Consider the following 15,709-nt stretch of genomic DNA (forward strand, 5'->3'; position numbering starts at 1 on the left):
TGCACTTTACATAATATATTTATATATAGTTTACGTATAATAATTGTGTTTTTTGACCTGAAATGTTTTTTTTTCTATTAAGGTCTATGTAATTGTGTCTCAACTTGACAGTACAAAATCCTAATGTGTTGTCGAAACACAAACCATTTATGTTAATTAAAAAAATGTGTACATCCAGAGGGTGGCAGTATAGTGCGAGCCGAACTTAATTTTATTGTGTTCAATCTGCTTAAATCTACGAACAACTTAAGTTTGCTTAATCCGTTTGTGTTGGATTACATGATTGATTTGTGTTGCCTTAACTGAAACTGGGCAGTGCTTTTAGTTCCCAGCATGCTATGCATATAGTTGAATTAAGAGAGAATAAATGTTAAAATTAAGTGTTATTTGATGATTTTTTGAGAAATTTAGAAAAGGGGAAGACTTGATAGTCTGTAATAGTGTTTAATGTTAAATTACATTGGAATTATTAAACCTTTAAAATTACAGTGGGTTACCATTGTGGAGAAGAGTGGAGCATTTTGTTTGGCTGTCGACTGATTTCATTATTTTCTATTGCTTTGGATGAAGGAGCAATATGTGCTAATATGTGCTTCTGCTAGCAAATAGTCCATCAATTTAATTAAGTCAATGTCACTGAATCAAATGGAATATAAATGGATGAATGAATATAGTAAAATGCCTTTGAATCATGTCAGAAAGCCTTTAAAAATTCACGTTGAGAGTACTTAAATTGGGTAATTGAAAATTACATAATTCCATTATGTTCAAGTTACATGGACAAATTATGTTTGCTTAACGTAATCAAGTTATGTGGAACCTGTTGACAAATTAAAATGAATTAAAGCCGAGATATAATTTTTTTGAGTGTATTAAATGTCCCCAACTAAGCAAGCCAAAAGCCAAGGCAATAGTGGCAAGAAACCAAAACTCCATCAGTGACAGAATGGAGAAAAAACCCTTGGGAGTTCTCCTCTGGCCAAGAAACGAACAGTGTATGATTATGATTCAGGCAACATTACAAGTCAGAAGTCAGATTGGATCAGAACATTCACAATATTTTTCCAGTTCCATCTGGTTGGAGGTCAAAGTCATCACGCCGGTATAGAGACGAGTTTGTGGAGGTGTCCATGAGGCCTTCACAGGGCTGACGAGGCTGGCACTTCAGGGATGCGTTGTGGACGTGTCCAGGCGCAGGTTCACTGTCTGATCTGGATACGGGCCGGATCCGGCTGACTTCATTAAACCTTAGAATAAATGGAAAGACTACATTCTTATGATGTAACACTTGCATCGGGTGTTATAGGATGTGTCCCAGGTTGGCTGACCTAATAATCATTGAACTGATTTGAATAACAGAATAATGTTCTATGTGTATGCCAGGTTGAAGTGTTTTTAGTCTAGATTTAAACTGACAGATTGTGTCTGCCTCCCGGACAATGTTAGGGAGACTGTTCCAAAGTTTAGCTTCTAAATAGGAAAATGATCTACCGCCTGCAGTTGATTTTGATAGTCTAGGTATTATTAACTGGCCAGAATTTTGAGATCGCAATAGACATCTAGCCTTGAGGTCACGAACGCATTAACTAACTGTTCCGAATTTTTCATTGAAATGATGCGTCATGTAATTTAGATATATTTTTAAAATGGAAGAATGCGGTTTTACAGATACTAGAAACATGACTTTCAAATGAAAGGTTGCTATCAAAGAGCACACCCAGGTTCCTAACCGATGACAAGGGCTTGACAGAGCAGCCATCAGTATTAGACAGTCGGACATTATTTCGGGTTATTAAGTGAGGATGTTTTTTTGGCCAATAATTAGAATCTCTGTTTTGTCAGAGTTAAGTAGTAGAAAATTACTAGTCATCCAAAATTTTATATCAGCTTTGCATTCCGTGAAATTCCTAATGAAATCTCCCAAGGGTAGTACGCACAGAGTGAACTGCAATGGTCCTAGTACTGAGCCTTGTGGTACACCATGCTGAACTTGTGATGGATCTCTTCATTTACTGCTACAAACTGATAAAGGTCAGATAAGTAACCATGCTAGTGCAATTTAAACATAAATTTCAAGTCTATTTAAAAGAATATTGTGTACTTCAGACATATCTTTTTAAAGTTGCTAATCAGGATAACAATATGGTGTGTAGTTGTGTGTAAGTCTGTTTTATGTTTTATTTTACCTTCTGATTCTCAGTTGTTTTATAGAGAAATTTAAAATATGTTTGATTTATATTTTATATTGATAATGGCTTGGATATCCCGCTGTAAAAGATCAATTAACTTCTTGTATTAATTGGAATTATTTTGGTCGTGTGTGTGTGTTTTGCGCAACCAAACATCATAAGTCGAGCAGAATTCAAAAAAAGGGTAACACTTTATTTTGATAGTCCACTTTAGACATTCAACTAACTATAAGTAACTTTGCCGATACATGTCAACTAACTATCATTAGAGTACTAGTAGACTGACTATTTTGTTGGTCCCCCAACAGACATTCAACTGACTGTAAGTAACTTAGCAACTACAAGTCAACTTGTTCTCCTAACCTGAACCCTAACACCTAACCCTAACCTAACAGTCTACTGACAGTCTACTACAGCCTACTAATACTCTAATGACACTTAGTTGACATGTAGTTGAAAAGTTAATTATAGTTAGTAGAATGTCTAAAGTGACTATCGAAATAAAGTGTAACCAAAAAAAGTAACTCAACCTGCCTGAGCTGTTTTCTTTGTTCCACAAACTGTTTTACAGAATATAGTGCCTTAAAACACCTGAACGGTTGGTTTGGGTGGATGAAGAAGAAACCTTTGGAGGAAACAAAACTCAGCAGGGAGAACCCCCCCCCCCCCCCTTTTTTTTTAAACATGCTGAAAGAAAAGTAACTCTATTACAACAATGTTGAAGGTGCAGCTGCATTTGGAGGCGACTCTTATATAAGACAGAGAAGACTGAGGAACATTTAAAGACTCTCATTCATCTGTATCTCCAACAACAAAACAACTGGTAAGACATTTAAATATGTTTTTGTACAATTGCAGGTTCTTTGCTCAAATTGTTCACATATGTACTTTGTCTAATAACAAACAATATATTGTTGAAAAATGTATACTTTTTAATCTATTTAACCATATGTTTATAGAGCTAAATCTGCTATTTTTTTATTTTTTTAAGCTCGATATACAATCACATTAAGGTGAATTTTCAGTAACTATAAGTGAATATCGCAAAATACAAACCGACAAAGCCTACATTAAGACCCACCACTGGCTCCACAAGAAGACCCACCACAAGACCCACCACAGGCTCAACAAGAAGTCCCACCACAAGACCCACCTCAAGACCCACCACTGGCTCCACCACAAGACCCACCACAAGACCCACCACTGGCTCCACCTCAAGACCCACCACTGGCTCCACCTCAAGACCCACCACTGGCTCCACCACAAGACCCACCTCAAGACCCACCACTGGCTCCACCACAAGACCCACCACTGGCTCCTCCACAAGACCCACCACAAGACCCACCACTGGCTCCACCACAAGACCCACCTCAAGACCCACCACTGGCTCCACCACAAGACCCACCTCAAGACCCACCACTGGCTCCACCACAAGACCCACCACTGGCTCCACCACAAGACCCACCTCAAGACCCACCACTGGCTCCACCACAAGACCCACCTCAAGACCCACCACTGGCTCCACCACAAGACCCACCACAAGACCCACCACTGGCTCAACAACAAGTCCCGCCACAGAGTCCACCATAGTATCAACAACAAGCACAACCACTGTCTGATTTTTGATGTTAGTGTGTGTGTTTCTACATTTTATTCTCTCAGAATGTATTTAGAAATGGAAATTCAGAATCTTTGGCAATTAAAAATATTGATGATAAAAATGTAATAATAAGATGAAACCTTTTTTTGTGAGTTATGACGTTTGTAAAATATTTTTCTTTGTGATGAGATATATATATATATATATATATATATGTCGCTTAGTTAAATTTTTCTCCCACGCCTTTAATCTCATGAAGCCGAGCTGCCTCCAGCTTTATATATATATATATATATGTATGTATATGTATATATATGTATATATTATGTATATGTATGTATATATATAATGCTGGAGGCAGCTCGGCTTCATGAGATTAAGGGCGTGGGAGAAAAATTTAACTAGGCGACACACAACCTTTTTCACTTAAACATGAACATCTAAATCTCTTTTAATTCTCAAAAACATCTTCTGTATATGATTGACAGAAATAAGGTCAAGCTGGTTTGTAATAAGGGATATTTCATGTATTTTCAGGTTATTTCATCTAAGGCTGTGTCTGGAAGACAGTTGTAATTCTTTTGTTTCTCTTTTCTTCAGTGCTTGTTTTCATCAGGTGTCTTCAAAAATCGAACAATCATCGCTCAGTTAATCACTTAATTATCTAATTACCTCTAACACTAACACTAGTAACACTTCAGTGTTACTTTTAACACCCTTCTGGTGGTTCCCATATGAACACCGATTTACTGCAATTTATTTCCTCTGGCCAAGAAACGAACAGTGTGTGATTATGATTCAGGCAACATTACATTACAAGTCAGAAGTCAGATTGGATCAGAACATTCACAATATTTTTCCAGTTCCATCTGGTTGGAGGTCGAAGTCATCACGCCGGTATGGAGACGAGTTTGTAGAGGTGTCCATGAGGCACCTCATAATAATCATTTAACTGATTTGAATAATAGAAATATGTATAATGTTCTATGTGTATGCCAGGTTGAAGTCTAGATTTGAATTGACAGATTGTGTCTGCTTCCCGGACAATGTTAGGGAGACTGTTTAAAAGTTTAGGTGCCAAATAGGAAAATGATCTACCGGCTGTAGTCAATTTTGATATTCTAGGTATTATATTAACTGGCCAGAATTTTGAGTGCTTGTGCTCTTGCGTGTGCTCAAACACAAGAGCGCAAGCACTCATGGTACACGGCCACTGAGACTTTCAACACACCGGAGAAAGCATCACACAACATGCTGGAAACTCATGTAAACTCCCACTACAACGTTGCAATAATTTTATCAGCTTGACTGAACTAATGCTCCATGCTCATTTCAGTGTAACAGAGTAGGAAGTAACATTACTGTACTGAACACGTCTGGAAATGTGTATTATAGACAATATGATAGTAGTGGGATGAGTGACGTTAGACAGTAGATCTAGTAGCCTACAATAAAAGTTACATCCTAAAGCACCTACTTTTTGTTATCCTGAAACAGCGCCTGGTTGTGGAAGAAGACCGTCACTGCATCAGCTTCCTCTGGATTCCAATAATAGGACTGCATGGATAAACTTTATATTTAATGGCGTTCCAGCTGAGGTAAAACATTGTCCGTCTGTTCCCTTCATTTCACTGAGGATTGTTTTGTAAACAAGACTGGATTTGCAGACCGATTAAAGGGATAGTTCACTTTGAAATTAATTTTTGATATGTTTTAGCTCACCTCAAGGGCATCCAAGATGTAGGTGTCTTTGTTTCCACAGTATTTTTAATTTTTACATTTTTTGGTCAAACCGTTGTTGTCTGTCAGTTGTCTGTCTGGAGGTGAAGGGGGTCCTCAATTGGTTCACCTCAAAGAGCATGCACCGAGAAGTCAAAATTAAACATGATTTAATGACTCGTAAATAAGTACACATTGATGGCCTAAGAAACGAAACGAGCGGTTTGTGTGAGAAAACGAACAGTATTTTCATAGTTTTACCTCTTGTAATCATAGCCATAACAAAATGATCTGATGGCACGGGCGCTTCGGTCTGTGCATGCGCCGGAAGTGATCGCTTGCGCGCCTATGACACTCTTTGTTTATACAGAGATTTCGGAAGTTTTACCTTTCACTAAACATATTTAGATATACGGGAAACCGCAATGGAAGATGATTTTGGTATATCTAAATATGTTTAGTAAAAGGTGAAATCTCTGTGTAAATATTTAGTGACGTCACACGCAAGCGATCACTTCCGGCGTAACATTGAACTGATTCAGTTCGGTTCAGTTGGACATTGAACAACTGATTCAGATCACTTGGATTACACGAGGTAAAAACGATATAAATACTGTTCGTTTTCTCACAAAAACCGCTCGTTTCGGGTCTTAGGCAATCAATGTGTACTTACATTTACGAGTCATTAAATCATGTTTAATTTTGACTTCTCTGTGCATGCTCTTTGGTGGACCCCCTTTGCCTCCAGTGTATGACTGATAGACAACAACGGTTTGACTGAAAAATGTCAAAATTAAAAATACTGTGGAAACAAAGACACCTACATCTTGGATGCCCTTGAGGTAAGATAAAACTTACCAAAAATTAATTTCAAAGCGAACTATCCCTTTAAGAGTAAAGAATGGTGCTGTGCCGTCCATATTGGATTCGACAGGAATGGTGCAACACACGGACTCTGGGTCGAACATGTATGGGCAAATCTTTCCGGTGGCCATTTTACAACATTGGACGTTTTCAAAACAATTTCCCCCAAGTGCATCGACGGGTGAGCTGAAACTCATCACAATATGCAAAACTGTTATCCACTCACAGCAGTGGGCGTTTACTTCCAAGTCTTCAGTGCGACACGCCCACAAAAACCGAGCATTTTTCATCTAGGCTCAAAACTAGAGTAGAAAATAGCCTATTACTAATTTTTAAATAAAATTTAAAAAGCCAGTTCATGACCCCTTTAAATACGCACAGGTGAGCGGAGTTACGCTATGCATATTGCCCAGACCCATGGCATTTCTTTGCTATTGGCTCATTTTATTTTGTTTGAAGCTGATAGGCTTTCTAAGCGAAAATCCCATTCGTCGTCATCCGACAGAACACGGAGTGACAACGAAAGGGAACACAGTTTTACTCAAATTCATCAAAATAGATTTGTTTCGTTTTGGAACCAAACTCTTCATATTGTTTGGCTGTTATATGTGAATAATAACAGCCAGATGAAGAAATAGAAAAGGTGATCTGATGGTGTTGGTTGTGTTTTAACAGAATCATTATTTCACAATCATTTGACCTGAATCACTGAACTCATATAGAACCCAGTTTAGGTTTACTTAATTCATTGTAGCATCACTGTCCTTGTACAGTATAATAAGTTTAGGACTTCACAAGGTAATCCATCAATTTTTTTAAAAGTGTCTCAAATACAAAATAAAAATATTTTTGGCTTTGTATTGATTCGATTTAGTTTTTAGACACACAGAGATCTAGAATCAGCCTGTGAATCTCAACAATGGTGACAAAAATAACGCATGTTGCAGTACATTCTGGGTGCCACCAATCAAAACTCATTCATGGTACCCATCATGTATTGATGCATGAATAAATAATGAGCTTATGATTAGAGGTGATCTGTTTGTCACCATTGCTGAGATCCATACACTAATTCTTAATGTCTGTGTTTTATGCCTACATAAAATAATTTCTGTAACAAGTTATCTTGTTACTGTTTTGATCATTTGGTTTCATGGAAAATGTTAAAAATATGATGCTATACAAAGCCAGTGCTGCTATAATTAATAAAGTAAACCTTATTCAGAAACTGGGTTCTATATGAGTTCAGTGATTCAGGTCAAATGATTTTGAAATAATGATTATGTTAAAACACAACCAACACCATCAGATCACCTTATCTATTTGTTCATCTGGCTGTTACAACTCACATACAGCAACCAAACAACATCTGAAGTTAAGGATTTAAAGGTCAAGAGCCCGACTTAAACACACACTTATCTCCATAATGGTGACTTAAAATGACAGTTTTCTCCTTCAGTGATTCTGCTTGTTATCATCAGGTGTCTTCAATGTTGCCAATAAAAACATAATCTTCAACGTCAGTCTGTTATTCCGATATTTTTGTTTAAAAAATGTGTAAATTCTACTCATTTTAAATGGTTGACTTTTAAGTAATTAATTTGGTTAAACATTACTCGATTCTAATTTGTTAAATTAAATTAATAATATTGATTGTAATCTGTTGCCACAATTTTATTGATTATAATTAACATATTCAGTCATATTCATTTTTTACAATGTAGAGCTGAGTATCATCTGCGTAACAATGAAAACTAATGCCATGCTTCCAAATTAAATCTCCCAAGGGTAGCATGCATAGAATGAACTGCAACGGTCCTAGTACTGAGCCTTGTGGTACGCCATACTGAACTTGTGATCGACATCTCTTCATTAAGACATCTCTTCTTTTCCTACAAACTGATAACGGTCAGATAAGTATGATTTAAACCATGCTAATGCAATTCCACCAATGCCAACATAATTTTCAAGTCTATTTAAAAGAATATTGTGGTTGATGGCGTCAAATGCAGCACTAAAATCGAGTAACACTGTAGATAATACACAGTAGAGTAATACAGCCATGATGGGATGACAAGAACAAATCATTTGTAACTCTAATGAGAGCTGTCTCAGTACTTTGGTAAGGTCTAAATCCTGACTGGAAACCTTGCAGAGACCTTTTTTTTTTTCTCATAAGGAACATAGTTGTGTTTCTAGTAATTTTTATTTTTAAAAAAAAGTAGATTCGAGATCGGCCTGTAAATGACTAATTCTCCAGGATCAAGTTGTAGTTTTATTAATGATAGTGGAGGGGAAGCAAGGGGGGATTGGGGGTCTACTTCAGACATATATTTTTAAAGTTGCTAATGTAAGAAAAAATGATGTGGACTTCGAAGATCTCAAAAATGAAGTTAATTACAGCATAGCAGTCGCAAGGCACATGAAGCACCTTGGGTTCACCGGCGTCAGAATGAACCCCGAACATTTAAATCTTCAACCTTTTATCCTGTTACTGTCCTTTTAATGTAAATGAAGTTGCTCTTGTCGTAACAGCTGTGTTCTGTCTTTGATCTTCTTTCAAATAAGAACGGCCCAAATATTTAAAGCAATACGGCCAAATGTTTAAGGTGATAACATCTCTTTGAAGTCCCCTAATCAAGATGGTTCTTGAAGACCTGCTGTCCTTCCCACGCTATAGGTGATGAACGTGACTGTGATACTTTTAAGATTGTAAGGAATTGATTCTATGATAAAGAAGCTCTTTTGAGTAAAGGAACATTTCAATATAATCTATATTGGAGTGGAAGTTTGATCGGAGCAGACTGTAATTTCTTACACTATTCAGGATAATAATATGGTGTTGAGTTGTGTGTAAGTCTGTTTTATGTTTTATTTTACCTTCTGATTCTCATAAAGATGTTTTATAGAGAAATTTAAAACATTTTTCATTTATATTTTATATTGAGGTCAAACTACTACCAATTTCTTTATTTTACATTGTGAACCTTTTATAGTTGTTTTCGAATATTTTTTATATTGACAGGGAAATTTATTTTCATGCTTGTAAAGCACTTTGAGTTATGTATGAAAAGTGCTGTACAAATAAATGTTTATTATTATTTTTATTTTTATAGGTACCATGCAGGAGGTATTATAAATTTCATCAATGTTTACTATGTTTTTAATATCTGTCAAAACCTTTGTTTTATTTCTAGAAAGAGCTATTCAAATGATAGTGCCTTGAGCAAAACCACCAATGCACTAAATCACAGGCTTGACATGAAATTGTCAGGTCCACCTTGATGACAAATCCACCCAAAAAAGAAAACAGTAAAGATTTATTTAAAAAATGTATCTTCTCCTCTTGATTATTCTTGTGCTCTATTATATTCAATTCAATTCACATTTATTTGTATAAACCATTTCACAAGATGTAAACAACACTGGTCCAGAAGCACTTCATGTTTCAGTTTTTTAACACTACATAAAAGCTGGGATAAAATACAACCAACAGAACATTTAAAACTGAATCAAAAAGTTAAACCAACATCTTTATGATGTTTTATTTACGTGTGAAATAAAGAAAACAGTTACAAACTGAAACAGGAAGTGCTTCTGGACCAGTGTTGTTTACATCTTGTGAAATGGTCTATAGAGCATTTCACAGTACATGTGAGCAGTGTAGTTTGAATATAGATGTAAAAAGATGTAAAAGATCTATTACCTTCTTGTTTTAATTGGAATTATTTTGGTTGTGTGTGTGTGTGTGTGTGTTTTGCGCAACCAAACATCATGATCTAAAGTCAAGCAGAATATAAAGGAAGTAACTCAACCTGCCTGAGCTGTTTAGTAAAAAAAACGTTTTGACAGAATTTTGTGCCTTAAAACACCCGAACGGTTGGTTTGGGTGGATGAAGAAGAATCCTTGGGAGGAACCAAAACTCAGCAGGGAGAGCCCATTTCTGGAACATGTTGAAATAATTTAGTAAAAAAGTCAATAATGGTGGGACGAACCGAAAGCACAGGTGCAGCTGCAGGTGGAGGCGAATCTAACATATATAAGTGTGATGGATCACAGATAGAGAAGACTGAGGAACATTGAAAGACTCTCATGCATCTTTATCTCTAACAACAAAACATCTGGTAAGACTCATTTAAATGCGTTTTTTGCCCTTGTACGAATTGCTTACAGGCGTACTTTGTCTAATAACAAACAATACTTCTTGTTGAAAAAAGTATACTTTTTAATCTATTTGACCATATATTTATAGAGCTAAAATCTGTTATTTTTTCATTTCATTTACTAGAAAAAGCATCAAAAGAAGCTTGATATACAATCACATTAAGGTGAATTTTCAGTAACTATAAGTGAATATTGCAAAATACAAACCAACTTATAGATGTACTTCAGAAAAAAAGTATTAGAGGGCTAACAAAATGTTTAAATTTATCTCTGCTTTCACTCTCCTTGTTTAATCTCCAGATATTAGAGCATAGATGAAGAGCATAAACCCAGTGAAGATGTTGGCCGTGTTGGCGCTGGTTCTGCTGTTGTCCAGTGTGATTGAGGGACGGATTTTCAGCAAATGTGAGCTGAAAGCAAAGCTGGAGGCAGCTCGGCTTAATGAGATTAGGGTTTTCGGAGAAAATTTGGACACGAAAATTCTTGTAGCTAGACGTGAGTAATAGAGTTACTTTTCTTTCAAGTTCCCTTTTTTTCTTGCTCAGTCTTCAGATGCCATATTGACATGTCACATAAGGGCTTTTAAAACCTTCATTACCTTCTTCCATCTGTTTCTTTCTATCTGAGGCAGTTGTCTGCATGGCCAATGACTCAAACTTCAACACCAGCTTTATTAAAACGATAACTGAGGACATCCCACTTCAGCCATTTACCTCTACATTAAGACCCACCACAAGACCCACCACTGGTTCCACCACAAGACCCACCACTGGCTCCTCCACAAGACCCACCACTGGCTCCTCCACAAGACCCACCACTGGCTCCTCCACAAGACCCACCACTGGCTCCTCCACAAGACCCACCACTGGCTCCTCCACAAGACCCACCACTGGCTCCTCCACAAGACCCACCACTGGCTCCTCCACAAGACCCACCACTGGCTCCTCCACAAGACCCACCACTGGCTCCTCCACAAGACCCACCACTGGCTCCACCACAAGACCCACCACAAGACCCACCACTGGCTCCTCCACAAGACCCACCACTGGCTCCTCCACAAGACCCACCACTGGCTCCTCCACAAGACCCACCACTGGCTCCTCCACAAGACCCACCACTGGCTCCTCCACAAGACCCACCACAAGACCCACCACTGGCTCCTCCACAAGACCCACCACAAGATCCACCACTGGCTCCTCCACAAGACCCACCACAAGACCCACCACTGGCTCCTCCACAAGACCCACCACTGGCTCCTCCACAAGACCCACCACAAGACCCACCACTGGCTCAACCACAAGACCCACCACAAGACCCACCACTAGTTCCACCACAAGACCCACCACAAGACCCACCACTGGCTCCTCCACAAGACCCACCACAAGACCCACCACTGGCTCCTCCACAAGACCCACCACTGGCTCCTCCACAAGACCCACCACTGGCTCCTCCACAAGACCCACCACTGGCTCCTCCACAAGACCCACCACAAGACCCACCACTGGCTCAACCACAAGACCCACCACAAGACCCACCACTAGTTCCACCACAAGACCCACCACAAGACCCACCACTGGTTCCACCACAAGACCCACCACAAGACCCACCACTGGTTCCACCACAAGACCCACCACAAGACCCACCACTGGCTCCTCCACAAGACCCACCACAAGACCCACCACTGGCTCAACCACAAGACCCACCACAAGACCCACCACTGGCTCCACCACAAGACCCACCACAAGACCCACCTCTGGCTCCACCACAAGACCCACCACAAGACCCACCACTGGCTCCACCACAAGACCCACCTCTGGCTCCACCACAAGACCCACCACAAGACCCACCACTGGCTCCACCACAAGACCCACCACTGGCTCCAACACAAGACCCACCACAAGACCCACCACTGGCTCCACCACAAGACCCACCACAAGACCCACCACTGGCTCCACCACTGGCTCCACCACAAGACCCACCACAAGACCCACCACTGGCCCCACCACAAGACCCACCACTGGCCCCACCTCAATCCCCACCACAGGCTCAACAACAAGTCCCACCACAAGCCCCACTACTGGCTCCACCACAAGACCCACCACTGGCTCCACCACAGGCTCAACAACAAGCCCCACTACTGGCTACACCACAAGACCCACCACTGTCTCAACAACAAGCCCCACCACTGTTTCAACAACAAGCCCCACCACTGTTTCAACTACAAGCCCCACTACAGGCTCCACCACTGTCTCCACCACAGAGTCCACCACTGACTCCACCACAGAGTCCACCACTGGCTCCACCACAGAGTCTACCACTGATTCCACCACAGAGTCCACCACTGACTCCACCACAGAGTCCACCACTGACTCCACCACTGACTCCACCACAGAGTCCACCACTGACTCCACCACAGAGTCCACCACTGACTCCACCACTGACTCCACCACAGAGTCTACCACTGACTCCACCACTGACTCCACCACAGAGTCCACCACCACAGAGTCCACCACCACAGAGTCCACCACCACAGAGTCCACCACCACAGAGTCCACCACCACAGAGTCCACCACCACAGAGTCCACCACAGAGTCCACCACTGATTCCACCACAGAGTCCACCACAGAGTCCACCACTGACTCCACCACTGACTCCACCACAGAGTCCACCACCACAGAGTCCACCACCACAGAGTCCACCACCACAGAGTCCACCACCACAGAGTCCACCACCACAGAGTCCACCACCACAGAGTCCACCACCACGTCCACCACTGATTCCACCACAGAGTCCACCACTGACTCCACCACTGACTCCACCACAGAGTCCACCACCACAGAGTCCACCACTGGCTCCACCACAGAGTCCACCACTGACTCCACCACAGAGTCCACCACTGACTCCACCACAGAGTCCACCACTGACTCCACCACAGAGTCCACCACTGACTCCACCACAGAGTCCACCACTGACTCCACCACAGAGTCCACCACTGGCTCCACCACAGAGTCCACCACTGACTCCACCACAGAGTCCACCACTGACTCCACCACAGAGTCCACCACTGACTCCACCACAGAGTCCACCACTGACTCCACCACAGAGTCCACCACTGACTCCACCACAGAGTCCACCACTGACTCCACCACAGAGTCCACCACTGACTCCACCACAGAGTCCACCACTGACTCCACCACAGAGTCCACCACTGACTCCACCACAGAGTCCACCTCTCGCTACACCTCTGGCTACACCACTGACTCCACCACAGAGTCCACAATGGTCGAGAAGAGACGCCGCCGTAACATTGCCGCTTTACCCAACCCCAATAGGGCTGTCTGGCGCCAGTATGGAGTATTTCAGCTCAGTGATAAGTGGGCCTGTGATTCCGGCCTGGTGCCATCACTCAATATTTGCAAAATGAAATGCACTGGTAAATTAGAGTGAAAAAAGCCATATCAAATGTTTTTTTTTTTAATTACTTAATACAGATATGATTAAAAATGAACTTTTAACTTTTTTTCTACCAAAGCTTTTTTGGATGATGACATCACAGATGACATTGCCTGCCTGAAAACCCTGCTGAACAGAACTACTTACTTGTAAGTGTGCACAAGCTCAAACAAATACATTAACAAAACACAAAAATATGCTTACATTCTTATTTTAGCCACAGAGTGTGTTTTAAAATTTTTCTGTATATTATCAAATGTGTTTACACCTTAATAAATTGTTAGAAAATTAAAGAAATTTAAATTGTAAGAAGTACATCTTCTCTAAATATAACATTCATGAGTCTGTGCCTTCTTTTGTGACAGGCCACCAAACCCCCAAGTCAGCCTGTCTGATATGAGCAAGATGTAAGTATTTTTGTAAGACTTTATGATTGTAGTAATTATGCTGCGTTTCCATGTAAACCTTAGTAGATCGAACCAATGCCACTAATGGTGTCTCCTTTCAACTTAGGTCACAGTGCTTTTGAGAAATACATGCGAATAATAATACACAAAATACATATAAAAATATGTATATAGTAATAAATTTTTGTATAAAATAATATTTCAGGGTTGTTTCGCTTATTGAGTAGCTTTGTGTATATTTTAATATTCCAATTTTCAACATGTTGAACTAATGTTTGAGCTAACAGAACTAGTATACTGTAATTACTGGTGTTTTTGTTTCATAGGACAAAAGCAGAGTAATTCATTATTATGTTATACATAATAGGCTTAAGAAATCAAATCATGCCTGAATGTGATTGTATTCTCTGTGTTACAGCTGGGATATGTTGTTGGTGAATGGGTGCCGCTCTGTTGTTCCATTATCGTATTTCCTCCAGTGTTTTTAGAGAAATATCTGCTAACTTTGATTGAATGGTAATCAGGTCAAATAAAGGTTGACAACTGTGTGAGTTTAAATATCTAAAGACTCTAAAACAATGTTGTATTAAATTGTCTATTAAAGCTCTTTATTGCTGGTAAATTTTTTATCTAAGCATTTAATGAAAATATCTCTGTTCCTTCCATTTCATTTATGGTCACTTGATTAAACTGCATTAAAAAATGTACTAAATTGTAATACTCTAAATGACCTTTCTTTCTGCACTTGTGCTGTTGATTCATCCCCATGCTGATGACACTTTTATATGCTCCTCTTTTCGGCTTTTGAAAGTTCTGTACAGAAACACACACACAGTAACATGTCCATTTTAAATAGAAAAATGCTGCCGTAGGGCCATTTTTATAAATCCCTTTTTAAAAGTATTTCCCTTAGGTCGATCTTTTGGATGGGAACTGAGTATTAATGAACTGATTAATGTCCTTTGCAAGTTGTATAAACTTAGCCATTATGTTGGGCTGTGTCTTAAGATCTATTATGACCCATTAGCAGTTAGTCAAGGGACGTTAGTCTTATTTTTTGGCATCAAATTAGGCCAATGTACTTTTTTAAGTAACTAACGTTCTAAACTAAACTCATGAATGGTCTTAAAGAAAAAAAAACGAAAAAACTTGTAGATAGGGGTCTCTAAAGCTTTGTTTCGTAATAACAGTTTTTTGAGATGTTGATTTATGCAAGCAATAAAAAAGTCATATTAAATTATAATTATGAAACATTATCATATTTCCATAAGAGTGCTGCATTTGATCACAAAATTAATGTCAGTCTTTTTAA

At 39.7% G+C, this 15,709-nt stretch overlaps 1 protein-coding gene across 1 annotated transcript; it reads left to right on the forward strand.

Annotated features, from left to right (window-relative positions):
• Positions 1–10,841: 10,841 nt before the first annotated feature.
• LOC120489387 (uncharacterized) lies at positions 10,842–15,095 on the forward strand. The gene is made up of 6 exons (XM_089132835.1): positions 10,842–11,032; positions 11,169–13,035; positions 13,246–13,970; positions 14,070–14,139; positions 14,356–14,397; positions 14,816–15,095. Exons 1-6 carry the CDS (start codon positions 10,852–10,854, stop codon positions 14,883–14,885), a joined length of 2,955 nt encoding a protein of 984 aa, XP_088988961.1. The 5' UTR covers positions 10,842–10,851; the 3' UTR covers positions 14,886–15,095.
• The last annotated feature ends 614 nt before the right edge of the window (positions 15,096–15,709 follow it).

This window comes from Pimephales promelas, chromosome 6, assembly GCF_988280905.1.
Source record: "Pimephales promelas chromosome 6, fPimPro1.hap1.1, whole genome shotgun sequence".
Classification (NCBI taxonomy): domain Eukaryota; kingdom Metazoa; phylum Chordata; class Actinopteri; order Cypriniformes; family Leuciscidae; genus Pimephales; species Pimephales promelas.

Bases quoted from the DNA above. Each gene is read 5' to 3' on its own strand.
- LOC120489387 (XM_089132835.1), top strand. From the start codon at position 10,852: ATGAAGAGCATAAACCCAGTGAAGATGTTGGCCGTGTTGGCGCTGGTT. The intron at 13,036-13,245 runs CACAGAGTCCAC...CACCACCACAGA, and splicing joins TCCACCACAGAGTCCACCAC to GTCCACCACCACAGAGTCCA. The intron at 14,398-14,815 runs GTAAGTATTTTT...TCTGTGTTACAG, and splicing joins CTGTCTGATATGAGCAAGAT to CTGGGATATGTTGTTGGTGA.